This window comes from Semicossyphus pulcher, unplaced genomic scaffold (genome assembly GCF_022749685.1).
Source record: "Semicossyphus pulcher isolate SPU_LCO1_2020_fin unplaced genomic scaffold, fSemPul1.0.p SCAF_11, whole genome shotgun sequence".
Taxonomy (NCBI): Eukaryota; Metazoa; Chordata; class Actinopteri; order Labriformes; family Labridae; genus Semicossyphus; species Semicossyphus pulcher.
In genome coordinates, this window is record NW_027211615.1 from 1,742,417 (window position 1) to 1,754,322 (window position 11,906).

The 11,906-nt window shown below is 41.3% G+C and overlaps 1 protein-coding gene across 1 annotated transcript; it reads right to left on the bottom strand.

Annotated features, from left to right (window-relative positions):
- Positions 1 to 657: 657 nt before the first annotated feature.
- Positions 658 to 6,913, bottom strand: LOC138611107 (gastrula zinc finger protein XlCGF57.1-like). Its single transcript, XM_069684040.1, has 2 exons — positions 6,683 to 6,913; positions 658 to 2,458 (listed from the first exon to the last, which is right to left on the bottom strand). Exons 1-2 carry the CDS (start codon positions 6,849 to 6,851, stop codon positions 870 to 872), a joined length of 1,758 nt encoding a protein of 585 aa, XP_069540141.1. The 5' UTR covers positions 6,852 to 6,913; the 3' UTR covers positions 658 to 869.
- Positions 6,914 to 11,906: the final 4,993 nt, after the last annotated feature.

Consider the following 11,906-nt stretch of genomic DNA (forward strand, 5'->3'; position numbering starts at 1 on the left):
TATGATGTTTTTTAAAGTCTTAAGGTGAATGAGGCTCCGTGTTCATTTGCATACAGAGCGGGAAAGTGAGATCCAATCACAAGAGGTCACTGAAGACGCATTTGAGGGGCTCATTAATGCTCAGTGTAAACAGCTGTGTAGAGCTGACCACTTGTGATCGGCTCACCCAGGACACATGATGATGTGGATAATACCAGGTCTGAACAGGGCCTGTGACTTCTCTTATTTTGTTTACAGTTAGTTTCCAATTGACTGGCGAAACAAGTTATTGTTACATTGATATTGTTATTATATCATTTAAATTTGACAATCAGGCCTTAGTGTGGTACATTGTAAACTAATGATGGAGATCATATCACTCATGACACCAAGTAGACCATCCTTTGAAATGAGAATTTAAACATTTAATGAGTTATAATGGCATCAAACCAATGATCCTAGCCTAGACTTAAAATGGCCATCTATGCTAAAAGACAGAGAGAGAGAGAGAGAAAAAAAGATAGAGTTGAACTAAATCGTGACCCTTAAATCGAAAATCAAATCAAATTGAGGATTTGGAGCATCATGACATCACTAATATATAGCTATATATACATAAATATATATATACATATATATATATATACATATATATATATATATATATATTACTCTGTACATTTATGTTTATTACCGTGCAATATTCATATCAAATATTTTCAAAATAGCAAAATCATACAAACCATGTTTATTAAAATAAATTGTACGAATTCACGTGCCTTTCATGACTCATAGCTGAATCTATGGCCACACTCTGAGCAGCTGAGTGGTTTCTCACCAGTGTTACATCTCATATCACATATCATCACTGACAGAATCTTCACAGTTTATCAGTTTAAACCTGACTGATGTTCTCTGGTCTCCTTCCAATCATCATCACTGCATTCAGTCTTAAGTTCAGAAGAGACTTCAGTCTTGACCTCAGTCTCAGGTTGTAAATGTCTCTCTGGATCTGAGTTCCTGGCTGGTTCAGCTTCTCCACAGTCCTCTCCATCAGCTCCTGTTTCTGCCTCTCTTTTCTCCCCAGTTTGGTTTTGATGAAGCTCTGAAGCCTGACTGGAAACATACTTGTGTTTTTCTAATCGTTGTTTGCAGACACTGCAGCTGAAGGGTTTGTCCCCTCTGTAACGAGTCACTTTAGGCTGTTGGGTAAATATCTTACCACACTCAGAGCAGCTAAATTGTTTCACTCCTGTGTGAACCAACATGTGTGAGCTCAGTTGCCCAGTTTGGGCAAGTATTTTACTGCAAAAAGAGGAGCTTTTCTCCCCTTTGTGAACCAACATATGCATGGTCACATTTTTTTCCCCGTTAAATCTTTTACCACACTCAGAGCAGCTGAAGGGTTTCTCTGCTGTGTGAACTGACTTATGTCTGGTCAGGCTTTTTTTACAGTTAAAACTTTTACAGCACTCAGAGCAGTTAAAGGGTTTCTCTCCTGTGTGAACTAACATATGTTCGGTCAGAATTCCTTTTCGGTTAAATCTTTTACCACACTCGGAGCAGCTGAAGGGTTTCTCTCCTGTGTGAATTCTCATGTGTGTGGTCAGATGCCCTTTAGCGTTAAAGTTTTTACCACACTCAGAGCAGTTGAAGGGTTTCTCTCCTGCGTGAATAATCATGTGTGTGATAAGATTTCCTTTTTGGTTAAAGCTTTTACCACACTCAGAGCAGCTGAAGGGTTTCTCTCCTGTGTGAACTAACATATGTTTGGTCAGACTTGGTTTACAGTTAAACCTTTTACCGCACTCAGAGCAGTTGAAGGGTTTCTCTCCTGTATGAATAATCATGTGTGTGGTCAGATTTCCTTTTTGGTTAAACCTTTTACCACACTCAGGGCAGCTGAAGGGTTTCTCTCCTGTATGAATTCTCATGTGTGTGGTCAGATTTCCTTTATGGTTAAACATTTTACCACACTCAGAGCAGCTATGTGATTTCTTATTATTCTTTGGTGTCTTATTGTCAAAGTTTTCCACAGAGTTTAAACCTGACTGATGTTCTCTGGTGTCCTTCCAATCATCATCACTGTCTTCAGTCTCAGGTTCAGAAGAGTCTTCAGTCTTGACCTCAGTTTCAGGTTGTAAATGTCTCTCTGGATCTGAGTTCCTGGCTGGTTCTGCTCCTCCACAGTCCTCTCCATCAGCTCCTGTTTCCATCTGTTCAGTTTGTCTCTGATGAAGCTGTGAGGACTGAGGTTTCTCTTCATCATCTTCACTCTTCACAGTGACAATAGTGAAGGGGAACTTGGTGGTATCAGCCTCCTCCGGTCCTTGAAGCTGCTCTCCCTCCTGACTGATCCAGTGTTCCTCCTGCTCCTCTTTAATGTGGGGGGGCTCAGTGTCCTCCTGGTCCAGACTGGGGCTCCACTCCTGCTGCTCAGGTTGACGCTCTTCTTTACTCACCAACAGCTGCTGGACGTCTGCAGGACACAGTGAACAAAAATAAAAACAGATGTTAAAGAACACCACCAGCAAATGTTTAAGCAAATCTGAAAAACTTTAGGGTCGGTGTCAGGTGTATATTTAGGATAATCTCAGAAATTGGCTGAATAACAATATGAACCTCCTGCCTGTTGCTGGGTCACTGATCTCTATGCGGGGTTAGCAGTGGATTACACCTGTTTAAATGCATCAACCAGAAAAGATATACATCAACATATTTTTAAATTACATTTAAGAAAATAAACCATTGACCAACATTTAGCAGTCATGCAGTTGAACTAAAATAGATGAGGTTTCATTATTCTGTAATCAGCCATCCAAATATTCAAACTGTTAGGAAGGATCTGAAAATGTCCAGCAGAGAGCGAAAACTGAAGCTGCACAAGCAAATAGCACTGAAGATTTGTTCCTTGCAATAAATGAAACATGAACAACAAATCACATCTGCAATAATGAAAAAGACCAACATCTGTGAAATAAACTTGTGCACAAGAAAGTTACATCAGCAAAAGTCAGACAACATCACCAACTTCTTCCAACAGTCAGTTGGACTGAACTCGTGTGGAAGGAAATGCTTGGATTTGAGTAACAACAGATGGTAATTTTCTGCAAATTGTCAGCATCATTAGAAACTATGCTGATTGGCCTGTCATTTAAGATGACCTCAACTTCAACGAAAAGCTGGTGAGCCTTTCTTCATCATTCTTTGTTGATACATTAGGACACTGAGAATTAATTGGGTGATTCTCTTGTGTTCAAAATTCCTGCTTAAAGTGAATCTGATGATGGGTTCAATATCACATTGGTTTTTAAACCTTACATTGCTTCTTTCAGTTTATGCTCAGCTCTAACCAGGTTGGTTCTGTTGTCTGTAGGGATGTAACGATACCTCACAATGCAGTTAAAAATCATTAAGTGAAGAGTCAAATCGATAAGATGAAAAGATGAATCGCAACTATACAATTTTTCTAAACACCAGAGGGCGCTATCTGCTTTTGGCTTCTCTTGTTCGATGTTATCACGTCTTTTGTGTCTATAGAGGAGTAAATAAATAGTTTAACCGTCGCAATTGTGATGTGCGCCCGTGCAACAATCACCTTGCAGGACTGCGATAGTGAGGCAAATTAAGTGCAACATGTCAATCTGCTTTGTTATTCTTTCTTGGTACAAAAGGAAAACTCGCTTGGTTTTCCACTAGTTGTCGGCAAGAAAAGTCAATCTGATATCACTCTTGTGGAGCCCTTCATCAGTGCATCAGGCAAATAAGTGGCAAAGGGCCGAGGGGGGAGTTGAACCCTGGGGCCGCCACATCGAGGACTATAGCCTCTGTATATGGCCGCAGTTTAACCGCTGAGCTAAAACAGTGCCCAAGTATAGATATAGATTCTCATAGAGCTATCACGTTGCCCCTCTGGCTAAACACTGACGAGACATATCTTGGAGCATGCGCTTGCATTGACTCCTTCTCCACATACTTCGGTACATCTAGAGATAACATCCTGCATGGTAGCCCTGTCTACCTCCCCTCCATGCTCTGAGGAGGGAGGGGAAGACTTGTACTTCCATAGTACAGGGCCAGGGGTGAGGGCTGCTCTGTGACAGCTACTCTGGCATTCTCTGCATTGTACTTCAACATTGCACTCTTTCACGTAATAGTCGGTGGATGAGCAGCATGTGAAGCATATGGATTGATCTTTGAGGAATTACTTGCAGTCATCAAGGGTCTTCTCCCAGAAGCCTCTGCACTTCTTAAGAGGTGAAGAGACAAAACTGGCTGTGATCCACTGATTTCTGGGATCTGCATGTCTGATGTTAGGATAAAGATTACCACCTACCGTAATGTTTTCCCCGGGCTAATCATTCAAAAACTACAAATCCCAAATTCCAAAAGGTTGAGCTGTTCTGCTGCAGTCAGTCTAATCAAGCGATAATGTTCTGGAATGAGGAATTCCAGGCCCAGTAGTTTTCTGGCTTATTGTCAGAGGTTATTAGGACTGTTGTCACAAGCTTGTTGTGAGCTAGACACTTGGCGAGGTCAGTGGTGGGGGTTCTGTCATACTCTGACTGATATGCGTTTCTGCTTTAGGTACCATGCAGATAAGTGGGACATTGATATTGAGTGGAAGGTTATTTTCCTACATGGTCCATCACATGCTCTTCAGGTTTGATGGGAATTGCTCCATAACCATCACTAGAGTGTCCAGTTTCCCTTCGGTCTGTAATGTTGGGTGTGTGAAGTGATGGATTTGCTCCTTCTATATCTTGCACAAAAGGCTGGGGTGTTGTATTCACACAGACTTGATCCTTTACATCATCCTCAATACTGTAGGCATTTTTAAGGTGAGAGGGGAATAGGAGTTTTGACTGCAGACCCTGGATCAGATTCAATCAAACCGGCTTCCAACGTTCCAGCTTCAGCATGAGCAGCGTCTCTTTCTTATTCTACCTGAAGGGCTACGAGGGTGGCTTGAAGGCGTGCTTGCCTAACCTTTAATTCTATCTTCTGGTGAGCTGCTCTGGTTTGGGCTGCTTCAGCTTTTTCCTGTGCTCCAGCGATAGCCAGACTGTCCGCTGACACTGTTTTCTGCTTGCTCTTTGACTCTGCTGGAACTACTGTGGCTCCCTGCCATGAGATGTGGCTTGACGTTTGTCTGACGTTGGGATAAAGATTACCACCTACCGTAATGTTTTCCCCGGGCTAATCATTCAAAAACTACAAATCCCAAATTCCAAAAGCAACAATGCGCTAATCACATGAGTTCTCTGTGATGTCAAGTGAGAGAAAGTTGAAATGCTGCAAGATTATTATTTATAATCATTTATTTTTCTCAAATAATGCCGTCATCGGTATCACGTTCTGCCGCAACATGGATTTTGCAATATCATCAGTACCGGGATAAGCAGAAACGTTTTAGTTTTCGACAACACAGCACAGAAACAGCCCTCCTCAAAGTCACCGATGACCTCCTCTGGGATGCACCGTTCGAGAAAATATGATACCGATGATTTTTTCAATAACTAATTTCTGTAATTATCAGTGCCCTCGTCTGGATAAGGGGCCAAACTTAACTTTAATTATAAAAAAAACCCGAATTCAACAACAGGTGTCCTTTACAGGCAAAATAACGCATAAAGTACCCTCTTTTGTCCTCTTTCACAGTTTCAAAAACAACACTTTTCAGTTGAGTTCCCCGGGGTAAATTCACTTCACAACAGTTTTAAGCTCCCAAGTTGCCTTCCTGTCAACTCACTCTTGTACTCAGTTTAGCTCCCACAAACTGCCGAGGGAGACCTCTCACTGAGTAGAAACAATCTTTGGAAAACCCAAAACAAAACTTCTCCAACAAAGTTGGAGTTAGCTCCGGTACCGCGCTGTTAAGGACTTCTTGTAAGCAGAATCCAGGGAATTCCTTGCAAGTAGAATCCGGAAAGATAGATGGTGTGTCCAAGGAAGCAAAGACAAAATCCAAGGGATAACAACTACGGCCGATTTTAACTGGCTTAAGGCTGGGGCAGCCACAGACGCTCATGCACTGACATGCCTCACCATTTTTATCATTTGCCGGCCAGTCATGACAGAGTCAATTGCTTCCAGGCGTGGGAGGTAACGTGAAAGGTAAGACCAAAGAACACTTACGGGCAGAATTTGATTTTGGGCTCTACGCTGTTTGTGTATTTAGAACCAACCACAAAGTTCTGTTAAAGGTTTTTCCTCATTTTAACTAATTACCATAAAGCTGGCTACTTTATTCTACAGCAATGCATTGTGGTCTATAAGATCATAATGTGACTGTCCAGTGAGAACTACGTGTCTTTATAAAATCCTCTTTTCCTGAGCTCAGAGAAACAGCCTGTTTTCAGGTAAAGGCGTGTAAAAAATGTAGAGGAAAAACGTACCATCTATCCAGATACTTACAGTATAGTGTAGTAAAAGTAAAAGGTTGCATGATCTTTCGTTTCGAAGTCCTACATGTACGCCTAAAAGTTAATGTACTTGCAGCACTGATTTTCATCAATAATATAAAGCGCCATCAGCCATAATCATGACACCAGAGCCACTAAAGAGTCCAGTAAACAAAGTATTTTCTTAGCAGGAGCTAGCTGCGGCTAACACGCTCTGTGCGTCTATGAATGTTAGCTAAAGGCTCGGCTCCCTGAAACATTAGCAGGAAACACGTTTCCAGCAGTGAAAGAAAACCAACCTGCTCTCCGCAGCTTTATTTCAGGTGTTAAAATCACATCCAGCAGTTTTCTTTGGCGGTGGAGCTCCTCTTCGTATCCGGATGTTGCTGTTTGTCCTGCCTCGTCTCTGATAACCGCAGCGAGCAGCCGCCGTCTGAATAAATCTTTAAGATCCTGACACCCGGACATTTTCCACACATCCAAGAGTCACAGAAGGAAAAGAAAACTAAACGCTGACGTCTTTTCTACGATTACTCTGCTCCTTTAGGACGCTAGCACATCCATGCATTCTAACTGTGCTCTGCCGGAGAGAGCCTTCGACACCCGGAAACAAAAACACTACTTCCGGTACATTTCTTCTTCTCTTCTTCCCTGAGATTATGGCGGGTTGCAACCAACGTTAAAATGTGCATACCGCCAGCCACTGTGCCGCAGTGTGTAGCATCATTATCTGATACAGTACTTCAAGTCAAATAAAAGAAAAATAAACAATAAACAATAAAAACAAAGAAAATACAAATTAATAATATTCCTATGATACAGTGCTGTTTCTCTAAGAAAAATATTGAGCGCCTTGCGGCATTCCAATACATTTTCACCCATCCCTAAAATCCCTTCCACATACCATCCCTGTCCTAACCTACCTATCTTGACAAGCAATATGTTTCTCTCTGCGTTATATTTCCTACACTTTACATGAAGTCATGTTCAACATGTTCAGGCATATCACATACATCACACTTATCTGAACCACACTTTGCTATTAAATAAAGAATTGATTTTAATCCACTATGTCCAAATCTTAACCTTGCCACTGCCACTTCCTTTTTTCTGCACTTCCCTTAATAAGACTTCCCTTTAATAGATGTTTGTATGTTATAATAGTGCTTCCATTTGACATCCATGTCTCACTTTACTGCCAAGAGTCCCTCACTGCTGTTCTTATTAGTGATTTTGCTTCACCTTTAACAAAACAAAGAGTCGGTCTAGACCTGCTCTTTTTGTAAAGTGTCTCGAGACAACTTTGGTTATGATTTGGCGATATACAAATAAAATTTGATTTGATTTGATAAGGACAAAAGTTATCCTCCACCCCAGCGTGAGCAGTAACCCAGCAGAACTGGACATTGGTTCCAACCCTTTGCAGTCGCAGCATTATTGTTGATATTTCCATCAGTAAATCATCTCTTATTGTTTCTTCAGAATTCAGGCTGCTGAGTGCTGCAGCAGAATCTGAATACGACTCTCTCTGGCCTTACCTCTTCTTCCCACTGTAGTCCTAAAATAATAGCAGCTATTTCTGCTGTATACACAGACAGGCAATCATTAATTCTTTTACATAATACTATATCAAACTCTGGTATAAACACTCCTGATCCTACATGTCCACTTCCTGGATCTCTAGATCCATCAGAAAATATTTGCATAAAGTTATAATATTTACTTTTAACATACTTTTGAACCATGTATCCAGGGAGGAACATTACCCCACAGTGTACTTGGTCCATACTCTAGTCTATTTAAACCAGATTCTTCTGCCGTTTTTATTTATCTTCCAACCAAATCCTTGACCTTTGTGTGGTTGTGAACATTCCCAACAATTACACAGCAAGTTGTAGGTTGTTCCTCTCCAGCTCCCTTTAACTTAACCAAATATGCCAGTGACAACTTTGTACATCTGAGAGAATGGTAGCTCAGTTTCCACCAACATTGCATTTGTAGGAGTTGATTTAATTGCACCAATACTCATTCTTAGAGCTCTAAACTGTATTTTTCTAATACACTCTTGGCTGCTGCTCCATACACCACACATCCATAATCAAGAGATCATATTGATGCCTTATATAATTCCAGTAGTGACCGTCTATCTGCTTCCCATTCATAACCAGAAACTGATTTCATGAGATTTTTTACATTTTGTTTCAGCCTGCTGAACATGATTCCTCCGGACACATTTCTCATCAAACCACAAACCTCAGCATTTGAACTCTTTTACTCTTTCCATATTTTGTCCATATAACTTCAGTTGTATCTGCTGTACACTTTTCTTTTTAGTAAAGAACATGTAACATGACTTTTCAACTGACATCTTGAATCCCCAGTCACAAGACCTTTTTTCAACCTTCAGTATCACTCTCTGAATGCTAGTAGTTACATGTTTCATGTGTTTCCCTCTCCTCCATATAGCCCCATATCTCCACCAATATTCATAAAAAAAAACATTTATCATTATGTTAAACAGAACAGGGCTAATAGCACTACCTTGTGGAATTCTATTAACAATATCATAATCATCTGAAACAGCATCTCATCAACTTTAACACGGAACGTCCGGCTAGACATGAAGTCTAACACCCAGTTGCACAGCCTACCACCAATACCCATTGTATTCATTTTAATCAGTAGCCCTTCTCTCCACATGGAACCATAAGCTTTCTCAATATCAAAATATACTATGTTCGTAACCTCTTTCATACTAATTGCTTTTTCTGCCTCATTACTAACCTTCAATAAAGCATCTAGTGTAGACCTGCCTCTTTGGAAACCACTTTGATATGCACATAATAATCCTCTTTGTTCTAACCAGTATGATAGTCTATGAACTATGACCTTTTCCAACCATTTACTTAAATGAGATGTTAGTGCTATAGGCCTGTCATGTCCTGCATTAGCTGGGTCTTTGCCAGGCTTACTAAAGGGCAGTATCAAAGCCCTTTCCAACTGCCAGGCATCACACCTTCTCTCCATATCTAAATAGGTTCAGTATAATGTCATGGCTTCATGTTACGTTCCCCTGAATGGGCTAGGGGATGAGGGGAGTAACAATAAATTAAAACCCAGGAAAAAGAAGGGATGAACAAAGTATAGGCAAAGTTAAAGGAACTTATTAACAAAACTAAAGCAAAAGCAAGCTTCTACTTAACAAAAGAGAAGCTGTTCTCAAAGACAAAACACTATCAAACAAAACCTGCAAATAACAATAAACAGACACTAAGGCCTCGAAGAAACGCCCTCCTTCCACTGAAGGAGTAAACCCGAGCACGAAGACGTGTGTGTCACACACAGACGAATGTCCCACTGGCACTAGCCGTCTCCTCTCTGCTGCTCTTTACACTCTCTCCTGATTGCTGGAGTGGTAACAGGTGAGCCTGATCTCCTGCTGCAGCAAGGGGAGATCAGCACCTGAGGAGCACAGGAGAGAGACACACACACACAGAAAACACAACACAAAACTACAGCACGTAACACCTCCCCCCATCAGAACAAACTTTAAAAAAGTTTTCACACACAACATCTTATCCACCACGACATTTATCACTGAACCCAGTAACCCAGATGTCAGAGATAAGCTTATCTAATGGGAGTGACAGTATCAACACCCATGTTAAGTTGTACCACACCAGTATATGATGGAAAAACACCAAACAGAGTGGGGTAAGAATGGAAAACGCAAAACTTGTCAGCTCACCAACCCTTGAGACAGTAGAGCAGATGTGAGGCCACACCTGGCAGATACCCAGTGCTAGACAACCTACCACCCAGTTGACTAACAGAAAGCACTGCCAAACCAGAGTCAGACATGGATCCCACACGAACCATGGTGACCGACACCTCACAGGACTTTTTCCTCTTCTCCCCCTGGGCAACTTCCTTGAGTTCCAGATAGCTTGGCTTGAACAAATTGTTGGGAAAGAAACACTTTTCTGGCCACTGACCTCCCCTTGGGCCAGTGGAAGAGACACTACAGGAGCAGCCACTTGCAGCTCCATCACACCTTCAGGCTCACCTGAAGTGCAGTTCACAAGGTCACCTGCAGGGGATGACCTTTCCACTACAGTTCCTGTAGGAGACACTTGATAAAAGATGACAGATTTGACACAATCAGGCCCTTTTAGAGTTGTAGACTCACCACCAGGAGATAGGCTCTTGCAGTTTTGAAGCAGACACCTTCTTCGTACGCTTCAGTGTCTTGCAGGTGGCTACAATGTGGCCAACACTTTTTCTTAACTTTTGACATGTAGCTGACAACACTCTGGAACATGTGACCTGATTACCTGCTGCAGCAAGGGAAGATCAGCACCCGAGGAGAACACAGGAGAGAGACACACACAGAAAACACAACACAAAACTACGGCACGTAACACTTCATCTGGTAGTTGTCTAAACATAGCACAGCACAGTTGGTCTTGTCCTGGAGCTGGATATCCACTTCCCTCTAAGGCCCTTTTCAACTCAAACAAAGTAAAGTCTAATGCCGACCCCTCACTGTCCTTCTTCTTTGTTAGCATTGGCTCTTAAAATGTCAACTTTTCCTTGCTCATGTATTTCATTGCCACTGTGCACCCAAACTTCTTTCCCTATTGTTCCGCTTTTTCCTTATTTGTAACTGCCAAATTCTTTCCATCTATCAATACTGGGATTTGAACAGATTTCCTTTTCCCACTCATCTTTTTAATCAGAGCCCAACTGTCACCCAACTCTATTTCCTTGCCAATAGATGAGCAGAACTGCCTCCATGAATTCTTCTCAGATGACTTCATTATTCTCCGTGCCACAGCTCTCTTCCTTTGATAGTCTATCAAATGATCTTGACTCAAATGCTTTCTCAAGGCTTTGAAAGCACGATTTCTTTCTTTAAAAGGATTTTTACATTCATCATTCCACCATGGAACCATTTTCTTTTTCCCAGTCACTGTGCTCTCGGGAATGCATGTTGATGCTGCACTAATAATCATGGAATTCACTGCTCCTGTACAGCTATCAACATCACCCTCCATCAATTTTCTCTCAGCAGACTCAATGCAACATTCTCTGAATTTTCCCCAGTCAGCTTCAGAAAAACACCATCTTTGTATTACGTTACCTTCCTGTACATACATATCAAAGTTCACAGAGCATACTATTGGAAAGTGATCGCTCCCTATATAATCGTCATTCTTTACATTGCATTCACATAAATTAGTAATATTTCCGGATACTAAGGTAAGATCTAAGCATGAAACTGTATTTCTTGTTACATTCACTGTGGTACCTCTTCCATCATTAAGGCAAGAAAGTGCTCTCTCCTCAATTCATTCTTCTACTACTTCACCATTTGTGTCTGTACCATCACTTCCCCATAGAGTATTATGAGCCTTGAAGTCTCCACACCATATTTCTCTTCTCTCAACACTTGCTGAGATCTCCTTAAATATATGCATTGACAACTTCATGCAAGAGTTATAAAAAATGACTAATTTAATG

Excerpts from the sequence above, each read along its gene's own strand:
- LOC138611107 (XM_069684040.1), bottom strand. The coding sequence starts at position 6,851 with ATGTCCGGGTGTCAGGATCTTAAAGATTTATTCAGACGGCGGCTGCTC. Across the intron at positions 2,459-6,682 it reads AATAAAGCTGCGGAGAGCAG|ACGTCCAGCAGCTGTTGGTG; the intron begins GTTGGTTTTCTT and ends TGTGTCCTGCAG.